This window comes from Agelaius tricolor, unplaced genomic scaffold, assembly GCF_023055355.1.
Source record: "Agelaius tricolor isolate 1412-34295 unplaced genomic scaffold, bAgeTri1.0.p SCAF_1, whole genome shotgun sequence".
NCBI classification, from domain to species: Eukaryota; Metazoa; Chordata; class Aves; order Passeriformes; family Icteridae; genus Agelaius; species Agelaius tricolor.
Window position 1 is genome coordinate 37311035 of NW_027269261.1, and position 25643 is coordinate 37336677.

At 42.1% G+C, this 25643-nt stretch overlaps 1 protein-coding gene across 3 annotated transcripts in view; it reads right to left on the minus strand.

The window, feature by feature from the left end:
* AGPAT4 (1-acylglycerol-3-phosphate O-acyltransferase 4) overlaps window positions 1–20287 on the minus strand; it is a 71942-nt gene extending 51655 nt beyond the window's left edge. The window contains exons 1-3 of one of the 3 annotated variants that reach the window (XM_071430379.1): window positions 19964–20286; window positions 10203–10322; window positions 5778–6008 (exon numbers count right to left, since the gene is read on the minus strand). In XM_071430379.1, the coding sequence (XP_071286480.1) occupies window positions 5778–5955 (178 nt within the window). In that variant the 5' untranslated portion in view covers window positions 5956–6008; window positions 10203–10322; window positions 19964–20286. Of the gene's footprint in view, window positions 1–5777; window positions 6009–10202; window positions 10323–19963 lie in introns of all 3 variants that reach the window. The other 2 variants (XM_071430389.1, XM_071430397.1) reach the window with 2 other exon arrangements.
* Window positions 20288–25643: the final 5356 nt, after the last annotated feature.

Here is a 25643-nt window from a genome sequence, read left to right on the forward strand (position 1 = left end):
TGGGCTCCAATTTTCCCCCACTAGTTATTGTAAACTTTCCATAACCTTCACAAGTGGCTTTGTATGGATGTGGAGTGTGGCACTAAGATAACAAAGGCTTGTGTAGATAAGTAGCTCTTGAGAAAAATACATTTTGCACAGATTACTCAAAAAAACATTTCAGAGAGGCTAAGAATGCAGTCCTAAGTGTCCTATGAAAATTCTTCACTATATCAACGTAGGCAAGCATAACTCAGGTTGCTTTATAAATGAAATACAATAGGACTGTGTTAAGGACACTGTGCCATACTTTGACAATAGCAAACTGCTTCCTCTGCAGCATAAGATGGTGGTAAAGAGAAGTGAAGGAAGAAGAAAGTCCTACTTCTCTGGGTACCTCTTGCTTCCCAGCCCTTCACAACTACTTAACTGCACCAGAGGCAAGAATTCCCTCCCCTGCCTCAGCACCATCTCCATACAAACAAGTAAAATAGCTGAGGGCTCCTCTAAACTCCAAGAAACAAAGGACTGAGGATTAGCATGGCCCTGATACTACCAGAAAGCATCGCTCAGACATTCAGTCCTCACACTGCAAAACCTATAGCTGTACATGGAGGGAATTAGCTTTACTGTGTTGTAACAGTCAGACAAGATGATGAAACTTGAAGTAGTTCTCAATTTCCTCTGGTTTTGTTTCTAGGAAGCTCAGTTATAAGAAGAATCAGTTTCCATCTTGCTTTTGCTGCAATGAACAGGCATCAAGGGTGCCTCTTTCTATGTAAACAAGGGCCTTCTCTTCAGCAGAATCTACTAACTGCAGCCTACATAGTGTAACTTTACCCAGAGGTGTAATAGCACCCCTTTCATGGCACAACAATAGATATTAGTACTACTATAATATATTTATGAAGGCAGATTAGAAGCTAAGCTGGTTGCTTTTAAGGCCCTTGTGCACACGTCCACACGACCATGTCATTACTGCCAGGTGTTCTGTTTATGCCATGTTCACCTGGTGCAGAGTCAGCAGGAGGCCACTTTGCCACTCACCTTGGGAGCACAAGAAGCTCATTTCCCCCCAGTACAGGGGCAGAAAGAGGACAAGATAACAACACTGCTCTACTCACAGGCAAATACCTCCACTCAGCACCTCTGAAGAAGCCACGTACCCTGTACGTGTATGTCCCATTCTCATGGTCTAGGCATGTGTCCTGAACAGTCCACGGGACTCCAGCACACTCTTGTGCTTAGCCTGGGGTTGCACTTCAACAGCCAAGCAGGCACAAACTGATTTGGGAAGTACAAACCACATTCCCACTGCCCAGCAAGCTGTGCAGCCATGTGCACATATGGCACAAATCCCAAGACTACCTGTTCCCTCTATGTGTTTGGCCAACTGTACAAGCTACTGCAGAAAAGCTGTGTGCACCCCTTGTGGTGGTTTGCTATGACATAAGAGGGAGGAGTAAGGTGTATTCCCAGCTCTTCCAATTCAGGCACAAACAGCATCTATGAGAACTGTGATGTATTCCACACTAAGTGCTTCCTACCTTGGTTCCCGTCTTTTAGAAGAAGAAACTGAGAACAAAATGTTCCTAAATTATTTAAAAATAAAACCCAAGATTGATTGCTTGCCCAACCTTTGCTCTTATGCCAACTTCCAAGCACACTTATGTTTGAAATTTTTATTGTTATCACCCTATTGAGGTTTGCAGTGCTCAATTTCCTTAATAGGGTGCACTCTGTTGGTTTCAGTATGAGGGAATTTATCCACGTTGTCATTTTACCAAAGGGGGAGTGGATTAACAGGCAGTTGAACCCATCCATGAATATATATTTGAAGCCAGAAAATATTTTCTGCAATTTAGAAGCCCTAAGATTTTGGTGTCGTGTTTTTATTTTGGAAGGGTTATTAGGTTCTTGTGTGTGTGGTTTCTTTTGCTCTTTGTTTGGAGATTTTTTGGTTTGTTTATTTAAACATGAAAGAGGCTGCATAACCCTTACCAATCTTATGGCTCATTTCAAGACCAACACAGACAAAAGTGTTCTTTTGAAGCTGGATGTCCACTCTTTGCAACAACACTCTTCAGTAAAGACCAAGACATACAAAGGACATAGCACTAGAACTAACCATTATTCTGTATGTATTTGTCAAATGGGATAACAGGATCAAACAGGACGAGTTTACTCATAGTAAAGTATGAGAAGTATCTTGGAGATATAAAAGCAACCCAAAATGCAATATGGGGAATGGATAACGTAACGTTTGGAGAGCATCCCAATGCTCTTACATATTGGAGCAATTCAGTAGAGAAGCTAAGCTCACCCTGTTGACTCAAAACTGGTTTCAAGAATGGCAATAACTTCTCATCATCAGTTGCTGAAGGCAACTTGGTATATGCCATTACACCTGCTCTGCTTCATTAAAAGCAAGTTGCTGCTCTAGTTAATCCTTCTGTCAATTCAAATTGGAAACAAGATATTTAGCTCTTTAACTTGCATTGATGAGAAGTTTGATGTCTGTGGCTTTAGCCTTCTGGGCTGTCAGCAGTTATGGGGAGAAGCTGTAGTGCAGGTGCCAAACTCACGGCAGAGAAGCAGCAGCCTGCACAGCTACCTGTGCTCAACTACCACACCACAGCAGGTTCATGGAATGAACCTGCTGAAGGCTCTGGGCACAAGCCTTATGAGGACCAGCTGAGGGAGAAAAGGATAATCAGGGGAGACCTTATCATTCCCTACAGCTACCTGGAAGGAGGCTGTAGTAAAGTGGGGGTTGGTCTCTTTTTCCAAGTAAAAAGTGACAGGACAAGAGGAAACAGATTCAAACTGCACCCGGAAAGGTTTAGATTGTATATTTGGGAAATATTCTTCATGGAAAGGGTTGTCAAGCACTGAAACAGGCTGCCCAGGATTTGAATCATCATCTTTGGAGATATTTATAAAATGTGTAGATGTGGCTCTTAGGGACATGGTTTAGAGGTGGATTTGGCAGTGCTGAGCTGACAGTTGGACTCAGTCATAAGGGTCTTTTCCAACCTTGATGATTCCATGGATACTTTAACTCAAGCTAGTCTGGTTTGATCCACCTGAACAGAGAAGTAACCCCAACTCAAGCTGTACTACTCAACTGAGGACAAGCCATTAATCACAAGAGAACTTTAGCTTCCCATATGCATCATGATAGCAGACAGTGCACGAGGGGAAGTGAGAATATTACATTCTTTTATTAGAAAGGAGATAGGGAAAAAAAAGGTGTAAGAAACTACCACTACTTGAAATACAAAAACTTCCAACTTGCCCAAAGAGCACAGCATCAAAGACAAAATAACTCTCCAATTTCATGGAGCCATTTATCTCTACCTTTGACATCAAATGGAAAACAACTGAACTTGCAGGATCTAAGGACAACTGCTGCTTTAATTTCATTTTTCAATTAAACCATGCCTGCTCTGTTTCACTCTTTGGTTGACTTGGTGACTCAGGCTGCATCAGGCTCTCAAGGCAACATGATTCTTGCCACCACCGCAAAGCACACACCTCTTTATATTCTCCAATGCTGAACCTCATTGTGTCCAACTGTAGGCTGTTTCCATGACTTTCATCAGACCCATACAGACCTCACTTATGAGCCACCCCATCAGTGGCCCCCAAAAACACATCCATTTTGATTAATTGGTCTTTAGTTCTTTGAAATAGTTTTTCAAATTAACTATCATTTTCCCCTTTCCAAATATCACTAAGATAAGGGTGACTCATCAAATGCTAGCTTGCTCTGTTGTAAAGCTAAAATAAATGGCTTTAACCTAGACACACTTTGTTCTCAGCATGACTGGGCAAAAACCTGACAATACAATCTATTCCAGTGGCATCAACACTGAAGATGAGATCAACAACCCTGAGTACAAAGCCATCTGCCCCACCAAGGACAAGCATTCAAGATTACTCCCTCTTCCATACTGTCCATTTCCCAGATCAGACTAGATTGAGATAAACTGAAGGATTCAGCCTGAAGACTGTAGAATAGCTGCTCTCTCTACACTAAGTAGCCAAAAGCAAGAATGGGCCAGAAGGCATTGCATGAAAAATAATAATATATACCTATATACAGCTGTACAGGATCTTCTACATGCCATGGCTTCAAACATACACTGTGCTGCCAGGCAAAAGGTAAAAACCTGGCCAGATTCAATACTACTCTTTGTATGTGCAAATGAATAGCACTTGCAAACTGAATACTTCAGGGACATACACACAGACAGAAAAAAGAAATTTTTCAGAAAGAACATCTTCTCTCCATTACAGAAATAATAAAACAGCATCCCCAATTTATACACTCTGATGCACTTGAAATTTAAGTCAAAAGCATGTTTCAAAAATATGCTTTGAATTGTTACTCATCAGAGTCACTGGTGAAAGATAAATAATGCCTAGTGGCCCCCAAGTTGAGGCATGTGACAAATTTCTACCTCACAGTTGATTTTGAATACTAACAACATTTAGTAGCAGAAAAGGTTACTTGAAAGAAGCCATTTTGCTGCATTTCTACAGCACAATTGTTAAATGCTGCACTGGAGGGTTGTTTTCCCCAGTACAAAAACATCCATAAGTCACTTAGCATTGACAGTGACATCACACTTAGATAATCTTTAGCGAGCAACAAAGGCATGCATTTTTCAACAGTTTTCTTCTAAGAAAGTACTTTTGAAGTTCAGAAAGGCCCAGGCAAATCTCTCTGGGAGGCGGACACATTTAACAGCACATTCCTAAATACTGAATGTGGGTACATTAGCATTTCTATAACAGTTTCTGTGAAGAATTCTCTCTGCTATACGTTAATGCAGTTATGTGGAAGTCAGAAGCAGCAGTACAATAAAATTGCTGAAACTGCAGTTGCAGTTCTTGAAAAGCAAATATATAAGCAAACTGATTTTAACAAGAAAACTGCAAATGCTCTGATAATTCACTGTTGTCAGGTGAAGATTCCAATACACTCCCTCTAACAGAGAACAAACAAATGGGTACAGCTGTCACTCATTGCACTGGAATTCCCTGTTTCATCAAGTGCCAGTAAACAGTCACATCTCAGCAGTCAAAGGTCTGCTCTTCCTACAACATCCTGAGCTCATGCTCCCACCTCTCCCAGGAAAATCAGTATCATTTCAATCCCTGCTTCTTTCAAATGATTACAGGCTACCTGCTGTATTCTGCATTATAACTACATGCATATACTAAATACATACAGATGCAGCTGAATATCTAAAATCCTGTTCAAAATAAAAACAGTTTATAACTGGCCTAAAAAGAAAGCATATGAAATCAAACATTTTTCCTTTTTTTTTCCTGTTATTTCCCAGTCCTGAATAGGATTTGCACAGGAAACATTTAAACCAAGATCATAAACAAAATCATGGGTGATAGAAGATTGAAAACATTATTGGAAGTGACTTGTTAACACTGTAAGCCTACAGATAATACCTGAACTTGCTGAGATGCATTATTTGGTCAATATTTCTCATTTGGTTAAATGAAACATGATGGATCGCCAAATGAGAGGCAATCTTACTTCAACGTACTGAGTCAAGGAAGTATCCCACTATAAAAGAGCAAAACATTTCAGCACGAGAAGACATTTCAACAAGGCATACATCTTTTCATACAAGTCCAGGTGCTGTAGGAAGCAGACATGACCTTTATATAGGCTTTGAAATTCAGAAATTTTCTACCAATTCCCTCGAGACAAAATATGAAAATACTTAAACCAAAAAAAAAAAAAAAAAAAAAGAAATCTGAAATCTTACGGCTTGAAATGCAGTAAGCCAGCCTGCAGTTGATCTTCCTGAACAGTTGCTTGTTGATTGGCCAAAGTATAAGTGTAAAGAGTTGAATGAAGTTAATGATCAGTCCTGACACTATAAATATATAGCAGATCAGAAGGTGGCAAATGAATTGCGACTTCAGAAAGCCAGCGATGTCCATGATTTGCTGAGAAAGCAAGAGGATACCTTCAGACACAAAATTCAGAGGACAACCTGCAAAACCAAACAGTATCAGCAGTTACAGAGTGCATTTATCTCTATAGACAGACTTAAAACAAACTTCATGCTTACATTTAAATTAAAGTTAAGTCTATTGTAGGAAAAGCCTGATGTCAGTATTTGCAAAAGTTACAACATAAAGAGAATATTGTATCTGTGAACCAATTTACATTTGGCTTTGGAAACAAATTCTTAAATTTCAATCTTAACTCTGCAAAACCTGTGAACATATGACTCCACTCCATGGACTACAATACTCTCCTATAAGGTTTTCATTGATAAAATATGAGCAAATATTTTGGTTTGAACTACATGACAGTTTTGATATGAACTTGTATTTTTATTTGAATTGTCTGTACTTCATGAGACATACATACACTGTCACCTCTGTAATCTTCAAGAACAGCTCCAAAGTAAACACAAGCTTTAGAGCTTGGTTGGGAGATGTGCTTTTCTCTACAGGCCATGGTCCCCAAACAAGAGGCAGCAGCCCCTTAATTCTAGCTTTATTGTCTTCTTCCCCTCTCATACTCAAATAACAGTTGATTTTGGCAAGAGAATAAAAGCTTGGCTATGCACAATACATGCAATTTGTTCAATTATTCCTTGACACTGATTCTGTCAGTTATAATCCATAAACCCAGAAATGAAACATCAATAACAGTACCAACCCGTGACCCAGAAGTGTTTCCAGAAAGGAATCAATTCTCATGTTACTTATGATATGTTTGTATAATTTTGGAAAGGTCCAGTCCAACCTTAGCAATTGAGCATTCAGAGGAAATGTCCTCTGCAAAGTATTCTGACCTACAAAATATTGCACTGACCTCCCCCCACCATCACTACCACCACCGCTAGAATGAACACACAGTAAACACAACCCCCAGTACTCTGAACACAGACAGGAGGTGCTTCTGCCATCCTGTTCCACTCCTCCACTGCTTCCTCCTCTGAGGCATGGAAGAGTTTTCCCAGGGAGGAAGCCCTGAGACAATATTTCTGAATGTGCCAGTCACATGCAATAACAAAACAGCAGACGTCAGCAGCCTAGGGAATTAACTGATGAAAAAAATCTTTACGCCTATCCTTTTAGTTTATATGAGACCCCATTATGTGAGGCACTGAGTCTACATCAGTGACCTGAAACATTTCTGTTACTGCCCTTTGCTGACTCTGCTCGCCACAGCAAAGAGCACACACAAGAATTGCTGCAGAGCCTTCGGAAGTTATTTAGCCAGATTTTCAACCACAAGGAAGATGAGGAAAAATTTAAGAAAGAGAATCTGTATTGTTGCATAATTTATATACAGAGTTTATGGCAGTCCCAAGCCTATTATTAGCAGGCAAAATGTGTCCTTCTGTTCCCTTTATCTTGCTGTACTATTCAGTACCACAGCTGACACCAGCTGTAGCTCAGAATGGCAGAACAGGCCTCTATTCATTGTAGTAACCACTGTCATGATACTCGCAAAAAGCTTTTCCAGCTTTAACAAACCCTCCTATAAAAGCTATGATTCTTAGGGTGGCAGACAATTTACTAGCTTGGGCTTTGACCAAAGGCTTTATTTTTGAAAGCTAAGCAGAATGAGAAATGTTGTCTAGTAGGAACCACTGCTGTGTTTCTTCTCCAATCTGTCCAATGAACACTCAGAAGAGAAAGCCAAACAATGAAAAAGAAAAAGGCAGCAAGTTTCTTTAAAACAGTCAGAACAGAGGCAACCAGCTACCTGCAAGTAGATGGTTTCAGACTCTACAGTGTCCAAAACCCTGATGACTGGGTTTATCCTACTGTGCTTGGCTAAAAATGATCAGAAAGTTTTTTTGTGCTAGTCTGGCTGTTTAATTCTATCCCACAGAATCACACTAAGGTAATTCCCACAGATCAGTAAGCTATGGGATAAAGCATAAAAACAGCAGCCACAAATAAAGACCAGAGCACTGCTTACTTAGTGAAGACCTGAAAACTCACTACTTGATATAATCAACATAAATCTACCTTAGAAAGCAGATGACAGACAGACTTAGTAACAAAAATAATTAGTCTTTTTGTCCACCAATTAATCCAGTAATTTTTTTGTTACCTTTTTGTTATAACAGATGTCAAACTTTATTAAAATGTTACATATATGTGAATAATTTACTTCCTGCTGTGTCTTTAAAATAAAACTTCACAGAAATAAAATAAACAAATATGAGATAACCCTGATAAAACATTATTACTGCATTACAATTTTGTTAAGCCACAATGGAATGTCTGAAAGTAATTAATTCCTCACTTTCCTACTTTAGCCATCAAACTTCAATTCGGTGAAGCTTCAGAGAGCTGTTTTAAGGCAAACTAAATCTACTTAAGCAGTACCATCCAAAGGCATCTAAGCTAACTTGCTTGCAAAAGGAACAAGAAATGAGAGGCACTGATTAAATAATTTTTTTCCAAAAAGTGGGACCTACACAGAGAAATTTTCTCTTTTGACTACCTATAAAATATGCAACCTAAACATTGTATATGGAACGGTAGCTAAGTTTCTGTTTCTCAGACATAAACTTGTAAGATTTTTTTTTCTCTTTTCATTACCCAAACTCCAAGAATGCAATTTATTCTTGGTACAAGTAACAAAAAGAATCAGTTCTGATCTTATGAATGAAGTCTAGAAACATGCATTTAAGAGTCCACAGGAACACCTTACACTTTGTCTAATAGTCCTCCTGGGTAACATCAACATAACACCAGTTTAAGTGATAAAAGAGTCAGGTCTTTAATTCTTTATCCATGATGCTGGTTTAATAAATTAGTGATTTCCTTATAGATAATGACTGAAAATTACAGCAATCTTTTAAAAACAAAAGGGCCAATCAATGCATTTTCTCAGAAGCTATTAAGATCAGAATGCTGCCAAGAAGCTCTTTTCTATCAAATACCCCTTAAAGTTAATTAGGAGAAAATGGCTAGCTAGAGCATCTAACCCAGACAGGGACATTCTTTATAACAGTTTTCCTTTGGATACAGAACAGAAGACTCGAACCTCAAATGTCTGTTTAGGAACCAAGTCAGCAAGCATCTATTCATGTGACTAAGAGGTCACATGTTCAGGTTTAAAAGCAAATTACATGACTATTCATTCTAACTCTTTTCCCTCCAACTCCCACTCTTCAGCAAGATCCACTATGTTTTCTACTTCAACTACTCTCAGCATTTCCTTCTGCTTAGACTAATTGACCAGGAGGTCATAGAAGTGATATGCCTAGTGGAGAACTCTATGCCAGCAGAGGCTGCTGCCAACGAACAGTTCTATTTCATACTTCCAAATCAGTAAGTCTTTTGAGACTACAACTAGAGATTTCACGAAAAACACAACTGTTTGCACTTTTAAAGAAAGCACACAAATGAAGCAAAGAAGTGCCACCCGCAGTTTCCAAAGTTCATGTAGTATATAGAGTTATTGGAGTGTGGAAAGCAACATGGTATGTACCTGACAGCATCTAGATTGAGCTGATATCACCCACTTAGAAAGAGAGGCAAGTTGGCACTATACCTCTTTTTCTTCAGTACATATTTCAAGCTTTCATGAAAGTTTTCACTTTTATCTAGTCTTTGATTCAGTGTTCAAATGCTTTGTTGCAAGTTAAAAACAACCAAGCAGATGATGACGCCTATTCTTGCATTTTGTCATCTAAACCAGATTCTTGGATGGATGAGTTACACAGACTATTATGAAAATATGTTCAGGTCAGATTAAGCAGTTTCAGTAGTGCCTTTTAAGTCAGTATCAGTTGCCACCAAACCCCCTGTATTTGGCACTGGTAAGGCCACGGTTGAGTACTGCAACCAATTCTGAGCCCCTCACTACAAGAAGGATATTGAGGCACTGGAGCACATCCAGAGAAGGGCAACAGAGCTCTGAAGGGTCAGGAGCCCAAGTCCTGTGAGGAGTGGCTGAGGAAGCTGGAGGTTTTTAGCCTGGAGAAAAGGAGACTCAGGGGTGACCTCATCACTCTCTACAACTCCCTAAAGGAGGGTGCAGCCAGGTGGGGCCAGCCTCTTCCCCCAGGAAACCAGAGCCAGGACAGGAGGACAAAGTCTTCGGCTGCGCAAGGGCAAGTTCAGGTTGGACATCAAGAGGGATTTCTTCACAGAAGGGGTGATTAGACATTAGAATGGGCTGCCCAGAGAATGGTGGAGTCACTCACCTTGGAGGTGTTTAAAGGAAAGACTGGACCTGTCACTCAGTGCCACGGTCTGGTTGACATGGTGGTGCTCTGTCCCAGGCTGGACTCGATTCTCTGAGGTCTTTTCCAACCTCACTGATTCTGTGAAAAGAGCACAGACAGCAGCACTGCAGATACATCAGAGTATATTTTAACAGTGCTGCTGTACATTAAATACATAAGCAAAGCAAGTCTCAGGAAGCCCCTGTACTCTTCTCTTTTGGTCAGGGAGCACCAAGCTAGAAAAAGTGAAGTTGCATCCAGGTGTGTATTCATCTGCAAGGAGACTGTGTCTGTACACACCACACCAAAAAAACCCCAAATCTGGAGGAAGAATTATCTATTTGCCTCATGCTTAATTAGGGTTTGAATCACTTTCCATCTCCCCCTAGAGCATTTTTTCCACTGCCCTTCTTTGTTATCAGCTGATGATAAATAATATTAAACTTCCCCAAGTAAAGTCTGTTTTGACCGTGATGGTAAAAATGGTGAATGACTCCCCTGTCCTTACCTCAACACACAAACTTTTTGGTCCTATTTTCTTCCCTTGTCCTGCTGAGGAAGGGGAGTAAGGGAACAGTTTGATGCAAACCAAGTCAGCCAAGGTCAACCCACCACAATTTCTCCAAAAATTCCCAAACTGGGGAATAATTTGAGCATATCTTAAGACGCTTCCCTAAAGTTAAGAGAACTTAGGAATGCTTTTAGATTTTTATAAGGAGTCCAGCATTACTGAGCTGCACAATGTTACAAAGGAGAGATCAGTCAGTCTGGCTGCTTCAAAAGCTGAAGAATGCATACCAACACCAGCAAGATTTAGAATTTCAAATTTATATACTTGCTATAAAACTGACTTACTGTTTATCTTCTAGTGAGCAGAGAGATAATTTGCATAACAGAATGTCAACTGAAGAAATAGAAGTATTAATCTGGGAGTTTTCAAATGGTTATTGCAGCGCAATGGTTTCCCCTTCTCCCTTTTAAATTTTCTTCCTGCTGTGATCTAACGTAGAGAAAACAGCTACACAAACTCTGCATGCCTACCAGGACACAAGTCCTCTGTGTACACATACCTTACTTGCAAAATGCATAGCAGACCTCCTGTTAGACTCAATGTTTATACAGCTAGGTGAGGACGATGACAGCAGCTCTAGAGAGGCATGCATAGTCTGGGAAGGAGTGGGAAAGATGAGGAGCAACTGCCCAAGTTCTGGTGAGAAGCAGTGCAGTCTTGCTCCTTTTTGCAGAAGCATGAAATATTCAGGGAGGAGGGAGATGAACTTAAACACATATCAATACAAAACTCCTTGGAGATGCAACATTTAGAGACTGCAGCGCTTGATGCTGAGAGGAGGTATTTATTTGGAAAGAATAAACCCCTTGAAGTTAAGCACTTCTGTTCCAAGCTTCTAAAGAGATCCTCAAAAAATACGTGAGGGTGAAGTATATCAGTTATCTCGGGTGCAGAACATGAAGTTCATAAAAATAGCACTGGAAGGCAAGTTGCTTTTTTCCAAAATGCCAAGCGTTGCTGTTCAACTGTTCCCCACACAGATTTCTGTACTTTAATACATTCATATATATACACATATAAATATATATAAAGCACAATTATCGGCAATTTGCTTGGGGAAAAAAAAAAAGAGCTGCATTAAGTTTATCAGAGTTCAGTCTAAAAGTTCAGTCCTGGGGACCACTGAGTCCCTCTGTTTCCTTTCTTACTTCGTTACTTTAACTGGGTCCATTAACCTAAAAAGTCACTTGCACTGACAACAAGGGCAGCACCACACAAAAGTAAAATTTAGGGACTAAGCAAGACAGCAGGACTAAACAGTAAAAAAATGACAAGAAAGTATACTAAGAATCTAAGCAGGATGTGGGCTATGCTGTCACACTAACAAAAGCAACCGGGATAGTTCCTCAAAAATGACTGAGGTGAATAACCACAAAGAGTGTAGGACATGCAACTAAATCACATGCTCACAGACAATTTAATATTTGTTTTCAGGGACAATAACATTAAGTGCTTAATCAAAGGTAACCAGACCCACATGTTACTGTCATCTGGCACTCTATAAAAAACAACCCCCCTACAAACATGCTTGCGCAAAGTCACTACAGTGACTTATGGCATTCTGCAAAAGTGCAGGTGGTCTGTTAAATTACTGATGCTGAATGTTTGCAACAAACAAAGCCTTAGCAAATATAAACACACCTATGTATGACCGTAAGTAGAGGTGCTTTTGCATTTATGATACATAAAATTTTGACATTTCGTACAGAACAGTGACAGTCAGCTGCCCCAATTGGGGCAACTGTTCATTTGAAGTACAGAGATCAGTTAGGGCACTGATCCTCAATGCACAGCCTAAGAAAAATCTCTCAAGGGTGAGATCCACACCATCAATCCTCAGACAGGAAATTAATGCATTAAAAACTACAGAGGCAGCAGGGGAGTACAGCAGGATGCTGCCACCTGCATTGTAATACTTACCCAGCATCAAGGGCACACTCATCACCTCTACACTGGGCTTTTCAGGAACAGATCCAACACAAGAGTAGCTACTGAGTTCTTCAGTGGTTATTATAAAAACATTTCTTTTAAAAGAGCCCAAATAAATGGGGGTGTGGAAGAAGGCCGACAAAGGATTATTCAGGAGCTGGTACAAAAACAGGGCTGCTTTTTTAAATTGTGCTGGGAGTCCAAACATTCCCTTGATAAGAGATAAGCTTTAGAAAAAAGGCCATTCCTATGAAGGCTCATAGCTTATGCCACTGATTGCCCTCACCTTGTTTTAAGAACTATAAATTACATTCACAGCAACACACAGAGTCAGCACAAGGTACAGGAACTGCTTATACAGTCTCAACGGACAAAACACTTCCCCTGCATCCAAACCAGGTTGATGTGTGAGGCAACACAGAAACATGGATCACATTTACTTCAAAGCTTCAAATATTTAATCCTCCTGTTCTTACCCACAATGAGTTGCAAAGTTAGATTATACAAGTATCACCTCCCAACTCCAGTCCTGCAACAGACAAACACACCTCTAACATATAAGCAGTTGTATCCAGGCAGAAGAGTTACGTATCTTCTCAGCAGACTCAGTAAAATGAGCAAGTCCATTTCTCTATGCAAGATCAAATCCTTCATGTATGTAGGATTAGAAAGCAGTTATGGATTTTGTCCATTTTTTGCCTGTACTTATCCATCCCATTTGATATGAAAAACTGCAGCCATTTAGAAGACACTAGAGTGAAATAAACCTGGAAAGATCCCTGTTGCTGCTCCCCTCTTACCTCCCATGGTAGAGAGCTTGTGAAAGTTACACAGTAAATCCACAGAACAGCCAACAGCAGAACCACAACCTGCCACTTCCCCAGACTCCAGCTTTCAGCACAAAATGGTACTTTTCATACTCCTTTATTTGCCTTCTTGCCCACCCTCACATTTGCCTTGCAACACCTTTTTAAAGGTCACACACAGAGAGCAGAGAAGGAGTGGACACATGCCACAAGGACCTTCAGCAGAAGCAGATGATGCCATAGGTATAAATGCTCCTGTAAAATCCAGGATGTATGTGCTGATCTAATGCACTCTGCTTTCCCTTCCTCTCTTCATTCCTCAAGAAATCCAAGTCAAGTATTTAGCAGCTTGGATGGTTCTGTACCATAAACTGCAAGTTACAACTTTAGCACCAAGTGGGCAGTATTACGTGCGTGTGCACACAGATATAAGTCTTTCCTATTATTCTGACCCTTAGAAGGAATTAAAGGCATTGATAGATGCTACAAAGACATCAATTGGAAGATAAAAATCATCAGCACTGGGAAAAGGGTAACTTTCTTTCCTCACTTCCATATAAAGACCTCTTTATATTTTCTGATATTGTGATTTACATGTTAGTAATTTTGGGTAATGTATGGGTAATTTTAAGCCTTTTCCTAGGAGTCTAATTCCTAACTTGTGTAGCTTTGTTGTTTTGTTTATTTAAAAAAAACCAGAAAGTACAACTACAGTGTAACATAGAATTTGTGGCAGCAAAAATCTTAAAAATTGCAACAGAGATTGGGCATAAGTCACTGAGCTGAGAAATACACCATGGTGACAGCACTGCTGGTTTCAAGTGCGACTTCCACCACTGAGCTGTGGGCCAGTAGCAAATTTTCTACTGTCCCCAAAACCCCAGTATGACAACTTCAAACGGGGTGCCTCTCTCTGAGCAGCTGTATGGCCCCTGCTGGGGACAGCCATGCTCTCCTGCTTGGCAGGTCTGAGCCCTGCTGCCACAGATGCAACAGGTACATGGCACAGACCACGTTCTTTGTGCTTCCAAGTCACACAGTATGAGCCAATAGCACTGAGCTTCTCCAGGAGGGAGTCCAAAAGCTTCCAGTACAAATCACAAGACATTGTTAACTGTGCTGGAAACAAGAAGTGCCATCATCTGATTACAGCTCCAAGTGAGTTGTTAGGTTTTTGTATTTCTGTGACAGGAGACAGTCTCCTTCAGCTAAGCCATTTGCATAGCTTTAATTAATATGAAGCAACATTAGTATGCTCTTTGAATACTAAGGAAACACTATACAGAAAAAGACTCAGAAGGCCTTTTTTTAACCTTTAAGTATTGATTTAATTTGTCTGTATTCTATCATATGATGCTGAAGAGTATAAAGTAGCTGAATCTCTCCTTTATGAAAATCACATCCCAAAACTGGAAATGACAATGCATATAAAAGATGTAGCCACACCAAGACAGAGATACACAGGATATTAGCACTTATTCATTAAATGCTGTTTAATGATTCTTTTTGTAAAAAATAGTTTGACTGAAGAATGAAGCTTCCAGATTTATTATTCAAATAAAACCAACTCCTGCCCCAAAGAGCTAACATCCAATACTTAAAACATCTTATAGCTGAGATGTGGGTGGCATGGTTCCAAAAAATAATATTCCAGCTTCAGTGAAAGGCTCAGATGCACCTACACAGGAAACAACCAGACATCCAGATGCCAGGTAAAAACCCAAATAAACATGGTGACAGCTTTACCCACATATCAGCAGTCACATTCTACATCAGTTTTTGCTCATCTCTGCCTCAGGAGTGTTCAGAACTATTTTGCCACAGCATGAACTAGGAATACTTTCAACCTCCTCATTCTGCCTGACCATCAGTCCCCAACAGCCTGATTTAATTTGAGAACTTCAGAGAATAAAAGCCTTTATCACAGGCAGCAGTAATAAAGGGAGGTTTCATTTTGGACCCGATTCAAAACCTGTTGAAGCCAGAAGAAATCTCTCAACAAGTTTAAATTGTCTTTGTTGTTTAGCAAACATTATGACTCCAAAACAGCTAAATGTGATGTAACTAATTAATGATCTTGTATTCTCAGCATCTACAGCCAGAGCTAGTCAAAACCACGTTAAGCATCCAGCAAGATCATTCAGAGACAGTGTTTGATCTGACTGCATTTACTTTACTGGATGGCAAGTGTGCAGATGTTAACAGCTTCTAAACATGCAGCTAGAAATCCAGGAACATTTTTATAAATTTTGCACTCAACTAAGCATTAGATACATCAACACCTACCTGGATTTTCTACAACATCACTGAACAGCTGCATGTACCCCGGTCCTTTTAAAAGCCTGGCTTTGAGCATTTCTCCTGCTTACTTTAAGTATTTTTGAGATACTTTTACAATGCTTAAATACAAAATGAAGCTTTTTTTCTGTCTCCTTGGGTGAAATGCAGTATTTATGCATACACTCAGAGTCAGAGGCATATAAAAAACATACAGTGAGACAGAATCACAGCATTAACTCCTGACAAATCACCTGTGACTTGAAGGGGGGAACCTCATAAATGATTCAAGAGTAATTGTAGTCTGCTTGCAGGCAGAATACTTCAAGACCTTCTGGAAGTGCAAAGCAGTATCTGCAGTAATACTATTTTCCAAAATGCTCAAAAACATGGTAAGAAGCAGCAAACTACAATATGTGAAGACACAGATAACGTGGAGACAGTGAGAGAAGCAGGACACAGTTTAACTTTCAAAGTAGCTATCACTTGAAATCATGTGCCATTTCCACATATAGACTCCCCACAAATATATTTCTTTCCCTGTCTTTAATAGCAGGTGTTGAGTCTTATCCTTTTTCCAACAGGTGAAAAAACCTGCATTATCTGCCAACTGAACCAGCATGGACAAACCTTTACATCCACCTGGATCCTGCTGAGAAACCATGACTGAAATTTAAGTTTGTTGGTCCAATTAAAAGGAAATCTAGTGCACATAAGAGGTTTTTCAGATGTTAACAGTCCTGCATGCAACTGAAATCAGTGTGCTTGTCTTTGCCTGCAACTCCTAACCTTCTGGGAAGTAAACCCTCTCTCAGTGACCTCTATCTCTGACTCCTTTCCAGCCTGGGACTGGTTAATTACCTTTCCCTGCTCCTTTTATTTATGCTACAGTAGAAACCCCAAGCTGGGTCAGCCCTTTTGCAAGAAGCAAAAAATTATTTCAGTGTAAAGCTCTTTACACTGAATATAACAGTGTAAATAGAATATAACATGACAGACAGAAGAGCAGAAAGTCAAAACAGTGGCCTAAGAAGTAAAAAGGCTTTAAGTTCAAGTTGAAGAACAGACCATTAGCAGGACCATAACCTAGCATCTCCTGGTGGGCTCACTACAGTTGCTACACTGCTCTGCTCAGTTCCTAACACATAGCTTATGTGCCTTTTCAGCAAATCCACTGCAGCTATCATACTTTTCTCACATTATCAAAGAGGGTTGTTTGCCGTATCTTCATCCTTGCCACAACACAGAGTTACTCTCATTCATTTTCATTTCATCCTTCTCTGACCTTACCTTGGACCCTATCTCCTTTCTAGTTTGAGGCACTGGAGGAAGACAGGGGAAAGGCACGAAAACGAAGTGAGTCAGCATTTCTGAGCAGCACACAAGCATTAGTCAGAGCTGATCAGGGTACTCACCACAGTCAGATGTTAATTAGCCCAAGACCACCAAACAACAGACTGGTTAGCAAACTTTCCAAAACACCTCAAAATGAATCACTGAGCAAGGCCACCCCACAGATAAAGCACTTCAGGGAAAAAACACACTTTCAGCTGCCACAAGCAGTGCTGAAAGGCAACAAAGCACACAGGGTACTGTCACATTTCTACTTCCCTTACAAAATGCCCACTGCACTCAGTGCAGCTGAATCAAACACACCTGATGAGACAGTTGCCTTGACTGGTATAATGCTCTCCCTAAGAAGCAAGGCCCACAACTGCAAAAGCTTTTCCTGAGTAAAGTCCATGCATAGTGCCTTACTATGCACTGTTGCCCTCCTGCTCCCTTATCAGGACACACTGACAAGTGTGTCACAGACAGCAGTACTAGTGATGATATTAGTTAGGGAAATGGTGTTCCATATCATGCAGTGGCAATTTGAATTCCTAAAATTTAAGACCAAATTACTAATACAGGGTCTATGGGCCACAAGTGCTCATTTGCAACACAAGGATTGTACCTTGCTACTCTCAGCACAGCTGTGACAGTGTCTTCCTGCAAAAAGAGATTTTAAGGGGTATTGTTCCCAGTCTTCACCTTCCAGCCATAAAATCAAGGGCACACAACAGAAAAAACAATCCACCCCTTTCAGCAGGGCAGAGTACAGCTGTAGGATTCTCATCCATCATCTGCAAGAGACCCTTTCTCCTACAAAACTCCTCTCTGTTATGGTACAGTAAGTCCATTAGACTGTGAGTGATGTACAACCATCACTCCAGGAGAGCACACCTCACTCGAGAGAGAGATGAACACTGCTTCAGCACCTCTCCATTTGTGCTGGACAGAGCAAGACTTACTGTAAAAACAACCTCCCACCAAAATGACACCGACTGAGTTTCAAGAAACTCGGTTAATTACTGTACTCTGGGCACAGCATTCTCTGTTCTGTGACTCTGAGCAAGTGCTAACCTCTCTGTACAATTTCTCCATACCTAAAATACATTACTTCCACCTTGTTGTGAGGCACTTACTAAAATCTGTTACAGTGGTTGCCAACAACACAGCTAAACTTTACTTAAGAGCAACCTTTATCCATAAGCAGCTTGCAATATGTTCTTTCTTCTTTGCAGGCTTCCCAATATATTCTTCCACATGACACCTGGCCCTGTCATCCATAAAACAAAGTTAAACTTTCATTTTTCAATACAGCTTATTCAGGCATTGTTAATGCAAAACATTAACAGGAAAGAGGAAAGCTACACATAATATTTACATAAATTTCTAAAGTGAGTAAATATGTGTTTCAATCCATAGTGTTTGGAAACCCCCAGCATTGTACCAGATACAAGCAGCTAGAGAAAGAAAATGACAGCAAACATTTAGAGTACATCAACTATTCTACTGATCCATGCAGTCAGTCTTTACACAGAAGTAGTCCTGGCATATATAAACAGACTTCTGTATGTCTGCACCTTATCCTTCACATGAGAAGTTAGAGAAAACAAAAGGCCGCAAATTTCAGCTTAAGTTGTTTCACAACAGTTTCTCTACTTCAGCAGTTTTTAATTCTTTTGCTACTCACTCTAGTGTGAAGTCATTATCAGTACAAACTGAGGCTACAATCGCCTGGTACAACAACTTCCTGGGCCAGAGGCATCATTGTTTTTAAATATATGCTTGGGTTTTTTTGTTCGAGAGTTTCTGGCCTCCTTCTACCTTATTGTAAAGCATTTTCAGTTTTCATGTAGCAGCAAGGTTGCTCTCTCCCACACAAGCACCTGCATAAGGTACATCATTCTTAGATGTCTGCACAGGGACTTAAACACGACTTTTAGAGATGTGTAACAAAGATAAGGACCAGAAGTCTTGGTGCGACATTGTTGAAACAGACTCTTTCGTGGGTTGTCTTTTTAGTCATTCGAGTGAGTGCTCACTTGTTGAAATAAATGCTAAAAAGCATTACTTGTTATTTAAATAACGTTCACCACACGGTATCAGCCGACACACCTTAACTCAGTTCGCGGCCATTATTTAATTCGGCTTAAACATCTTTATGAACAGACGCCGATAGGTGAAAGGCAGAGCTCCTACAACACGTGAGCACGTCACCGGGGAAGCACACTGCCCCTCTCCCCGCCTCAGCTCACGGACTCCCGCCACGACCGACCCGGGCCCGCCCGCTCCGTACCCCGCCGCGCCCGCTCGCTGTGGAGCGGCGCCTTCGGGGCGACGGCACCCGCCCGTTCCCGGGGCAACCGCACCGCCCGCCCCATCTCCGGCCACCGCCAGCCGCGCCGGGCGGCCAGCCCTGAAGGGAAAGTGGAAGGGGCGGCACGCCCGCCCGGCGCGGCACAGGGGGCTCGGCGGGGCTGGGCCGCCGTAGCTCCGCCGTTTCCACGGAAACCCGGGCGCGGGCAGAGCTCGCCACACAAAGGGGGCCCGCAGGCGGCAGGAAAATTCTCGGCGGCCGCGGGAGAAACGGCGCGGGTCCGGGCGGCGGGGGAGACCCAGCCCGGCGGCAACTAAATCAGGGAACTTGTACGCGCAGCCCACCGCCCGCCTCTCCCGCCCGCCCCGCCGGCGGCTGCCGGGGGGCGGCAGCGCCAGGGAGGGGCTAGCTCGGGGCTGGTTTGTCCGCCCGGGGCAGCGAAGCCAGGCGGAGAAGAGAGGGCGGCCCCGCACCTGCGGAGCGCGGAGGGCGCGAAGGGGAGAGCACGTACCTGGCGCCGGCGGGCCTGGGCACGCGTGCCGCGCTGGGGCGCCGGGAGCGGGCGGCGGCCGAGCCGCACCGGCTGCCACTACTTTGCACGCGGCGGGAGAGGGGGGGGCGGCTCGGGCGGGGCCGCCAGGCTCCACCCGCCGGGCGGCTCCACTCCGGGAACGGGGCCCCCCTCGCCTTCCCTTCCCGCCGTCATCATGTCACTTCCTCCGAGGGCGGTGGGAAGGGGCGACCCCTCCCCGCACCGGCCTCGCCCGACCTTCGGGGCGCCGCCGGAGCGGAGCAGGAGAGCTGCCGGTGCCGCGGCGCGGCTGAGGAAGGGCCGCGGGCTCCGAGGAGGGAGGGGGAGCCGGGGAAGCGGCGGCCCGGGGGAAGGGGCGCGGCATAGCGCCCGTCCCCTCAGCGTCGCCGGCGCTGATCGGAGCTGAGTGCTCGTCATCCCTTCCCGGGGTAAACGCGGGGTGATGCGCACCTGTGACTGTCTGACCCTTCAAGTAGAAGCCGGGCAACAAAAAGGAGCTCCACGGCCTGGATGCTGTGGAAAAAGATAAATGCCGTGGCAGCCATCCAAGCACCGAGTACCCTGACACAATATTCAGTCTATGTGACAACGCAAACATTTGCTGCCAGGCTCTGATGGTGGGGTGAAAGGCAGCTTCTATGAATAGAGAACAGCAGGAACCGAGTCTATTATAAACACCCAAAGCATTGGAAGGTGATGGCGACTGGGATGACACATCGCTGGGACAGCACTGTCAGCTGCTGGGTGTCTGGTTATAGCGGGGCTGGAGGGCTCCCGAGGCTGGGGGCTGGCAGGCAATGAGCTGGACAAAGCAAAGCCCTGTTACAGTCCCGGTCCATACCAGCCACATAGAATTCCTGTTTATCTTCAATGTAAGATTAAGGCAAATTAAACACTTGTTGTGGTTCAACTCCAGTCAGCAACTACTGGCAGTCATTGTCTGCTGAGCACTCTACTGTGCACCGTTTGTTTTTCCAGGGCTTTATTCCTCCCTCTCCTTTTCATTACATTTATCGTTATTGTTGTGATTATCATTAGTACTATTGCTCTTAGGGAGCAGCAATAGCAAGGCTGCTGCTCAAGGGAGGAAAAGCCTGGAGCTGAGGGTGTCCACTATGGGCAGTGTTCTCACTGGCCAGAGCACTTTGCCACAATACCTGAGCAGGGCAGTGGCAGCACAGTGCAGCAGCACTGACAGTCCTGGACAAGATGAAGCAACAAAACAGTTATAAAGATTGTACAAAGAGCAGCAGATGATAAGGCCACAGCTAGAAAAAGAGCTACAACAGGGTTGGGAAACAAGGCAGGAGACCAAACCAAACACACATGTATCTACTAGAAAGCTCTGACAGGGACTAAAGGCCCAGACCTGGGCTTAAGTGGAGCTGTGGCCCATGGGCCATATGTGTGTGGCTCCCAGGTGAGACTGGTGAGGGCTATCAAGATGTAACTGTGCCATCAGTGCCCTGACAGATTCCTGCTGATGGGGTGTGTTGAGTGTACTCTTCAGGAGGTCAAGATTTAGTCACCTTCCAATTTGGTCATGGAGGAGTTGAATCTAGCTCACTAGATGCTGGGCTGTTATGTGGTGAGAGATTGGTAAAGGGAGTTTCTCCAGCCATATTTTAAAAGTCTGACCCTGTGGCTGCATTTTGAAAATGGGCTAATTTCAGGCAGAGGGGAAAAAAAAAATTAAAATCCATGAATGAGGCACTTAATTATGGAGAATGGCTGGGTTTGTAGCACAGCCATGTCCAAAGCATCCCTGACCACCTACCTGAAGTAGCTTTGTGTACTACACATACAGATTCTTGGGATATTACTCCAAGGTATCTTACTCAGCATCTAGGTAATATCCTGAGAGCCAAGACTCCAAAAATCAGGCACTCTGATGCTGAGTGTGATAGTTTCTCAACATGTTTTACTTAGTTTTCATTGAAACCAAACTCTCTGCAGCTGATTATTTGTATGTTCTGATTTTCTGTGAAGCCATAATAAAAATCTGTCTTCTTGCTTTCATTAGAGTTAAGCTGCAGCTGAATGTAATAGGCTTTATGGACACTTTACACCTGAGAAAACTTTCCACTGGAGAGGCAAATTCTAGTTTTGATACAGTACATCTATTTTTCAAAAGACTAACCAGAAATATATGAATAATAAACCCCTCTTATTTAAGTTGGGGATTGAAAGGTAAGTCTAATGAAACTATTAGATACCATGGTAATGATTGAGACTGAAAAGCACATAGAAAAAACTTCTGTGCTAAGAGCAGACCTTGTGATGTTCTCACTGAGTATTTTCTAGGTGGTGGAACAAGGAGGACAAAAAGGAATCAGATTCTCTTTCTGTAAGCTCTGCCCTCCAGAGCACTGAATGGAGTATGTCTCAATTTTGGCATTCTTTATACTGAGTGCTTGGCTTGCACCCTCAGTGCAGTTTTTTCCTTGTTGCTGGTGGGTATGACAATACTCTACTTGAATTGGGCAAGACTCAAGAGTTGAACCAGGAACTTACACCAGGCAATGATGCCTCCCAGCTATCCATCACTGTGTGAAATGGGTGATTTTCAGTGAGTTTTCCTGCAAAAAATAAACATAACAAAAACATGATAACAACAACAATAACAAACCAAAATGACAAAAACAAACCCCAAACCACCCTTGTCCTCCCCAGTCCCAAGGGGCAAAGTGTGCACTCCAATTGGTGAGGAAGCCAGGTATCTGTCATGACTGAAGCAAAATTACCTGCTTGCTGGTTCTCACAGCTGGACCCCAACCCTGCTCACCACATGCACTTTTAAATGACTTGTGAATTTGACTTCCGAAATTTTATTGCAGGCAAAAGCTCCTGGAAAGTTCTGCAGGGCTACTTATGCCAGCATAGAGGAAAGAGGCAGCACCCCTGCTTTGGATGTTGCCAAACTGATAGGGTGGATACTAACATAGGGATATACTGGGATACACTGCCATGAGCAGCTGGACTCAAGAGGTCCAGTTTGCTCTTGCTGCATGTCTTATGGTTAGAATCTCCAATATCTAATAAGGTGTGGGTTATAAAAGGCTTGTTTCCTTCATTTAAAAGCATTCATAATGGTCCTCTTCTGTGTAGACCATAATGGTCCTCTTCTGAGTGTAATAAAGGCTTAACTGCAGGCTGTCCCTCATGCCAGCAATAACAGGAAGTCTTTCCTGTACTTGGCTTATCCGTCTTTATGAAAACTGTGGGAAAATAATTGTGTCTGAGATCTCTGCTGCTTTTTTGGGGATTGATTAAAATCAGCTAACAAGGTCAGGCAGGAATTATAGTAAGGATTGATGTGTATAGTATGACTGCATAATCCTTTCCCACTAGGAAACCACATGAAAATATCTATACATAGGTTAATATAAGCTGACAGTTTATTTAAGTATGGAAACCAAAACTGATGCAATGCATTGTAGTAATGATAGAAGTCATAATGTGGCTGCAGGTGGACCAGTTTAAATAGGCCAGTGGGGGAGTGGTATTGAAAATCACACCCACTCCGTGTGTAATTAATTTTTCTGGGCAAGCTTTTCTTGTGTGGACTAACCCCAACTGTGACACCTGCTGTCTTCTTCTCTATCTCAGCTCTACAGTGGATCCACTGGTTTCATACAGAAACTCCCACTTCCCTTGAAAGAAGCCACACAGTACTCACAAATGGAAACATCCTGTTAAAACTAGACCCTGTGGCCACAGTTAATTTTAGAATAGACTCATTCTTTAATTGAATAAGCATTAGCAAAAGAGCTGTGTGAGATGAGTTACAGGAATTTAAGCTCCAGACTGTCCAATTTGACCCTTTGCAAAGTCTAGTCCTACAGAAAGAATACTGACTGAGATTCCAAAATCTGTTGAACATGTTTATTCTTTCAGCATGCTTTATTTTCTGCAACAACTCTACGATTACTAATCAGTTATGTAAATTCTTTACAATTTTTAAAGAATACAATTTCTTTAGTAAATACCAAGGACTCTACCATACAAAATGTTTTCCAAATTACTCTTTTCAAAATTATACCAAATATTTTCATATCTACTGACACCCACAAAATAAATACTCCTTACGCATGTGTAAATATTATTTCTGTAGCTGTTTTAAGTATTCAACTTGAGTCTACCTATGAGGAGGAGAGGATCCTTTGTTTCTCTTTACATATGTATCTACAAATGTCACAGATTTGTTTTTCTTGTTTTGTTAAAACTTGATTAAAGTGAAGACTTCTGCACGGGCCACTTTGGGCTGAAACTTCGTGACTCAGGTGACTGGCTTTAGATATACATACAAGTACAGGTGACAGAGCAGATATTCTAGACACACACAGACATACATGCACACACATTCACACACATGCAAACACCTACCCCATGACAGCAGGAAACCTTGCAGCTCTGATTAAGCGTGGTTCAGAGCGTGACAAAACGGTGAGGGCTTCAGTGGCACCTTGGAAATGCAGAGATGCAACATCTGTTACTGGCATGGTCATGAGTGTACCTGGGGGGAATTCTTCTCAGATCTTAGAGGGAAGATCTCTTTGGAGCTGCAAAGGTAAGGGTTGTTTAGAGGGTACTCAGGAAACTGCAGAAAAGCTCAGATAAGGAGCTGCAGAAGAAGAATCTTGGTCTGAACACTTGGAAGCTGGAGTAGCACAGACCCTGTAAAAAGAAATGCTGTTTATGCATAACTGTTTACATCAAGGAAGCACGGCACATTGGCTGCTCTCCAGATCTTCAAGGGCAATACCTAGTTTGCATATGTAGTTACAGAGACATTTGCAGTCAGAAACAAATCACGCTATTATTCTTGTTGCTTGCATATGTACATTTCCTCACCTAGAAGAGGTAATAACTACTTCAGTATGATGAGAACAAGGCTGATTTATGCCACAGTAGTGTGTAGAGATGAGCTATGTGAGCCTGCCATTTTGAGCTTTGTACAAATTTACATAAAATGGCAATCCCTGCAATAAGTGGGGTCTTCTTGGTCTAGCTTGTATTTAATTCTGTAGCAGTGTCCTCACCCTGTGAATGGCTGTATCCTCACCCCACCCATAAAAGACAGAAGTTTTAAGCCACACTTAGAGCATTCATCTTCATTCTGCCAGGTAACAACTCGAGTTCTGTTGTCAAATTTACATTGAAGTTAGTGTTTGATTATCTGTTCAATCACACAGAATTGGAAAGGTCGTTTTAAAAAACCTTGAAGAAGAGCCAGGAAAAAGACTCATCCTCATGCATTGCTCACTGAAGAACACATTACCTGCTGCATATCCTCTCATCAACACCACACCATGCTGTCCATACTGGAAATAAAGACAGGACTCAACTTTTGTCTTACCAGCTGTAGCTGTCTCCACCCCATGTTCTCCTACATGCTCCTTTTGTAAAGACAGCTTTATCTGAAGGGATAAAAAGAGCTATTTCCCAAGAAGGGTCTACTTCCCAAGAAAATTATGGGATAAACCATGGTTTGAGTGCTAGGAAATAATCACTAAGCAACAGTCTTTATATAGGGTCTTCATATGGATAGTAGATATAATTTTTTCAATTTCTGTGTAGTCTTATGTATTTGAAGAGCAGATTTGGGTAAATTTTTAATCTGTATACTTTAGTAGGGCCCACTAATGATTCATAAAGC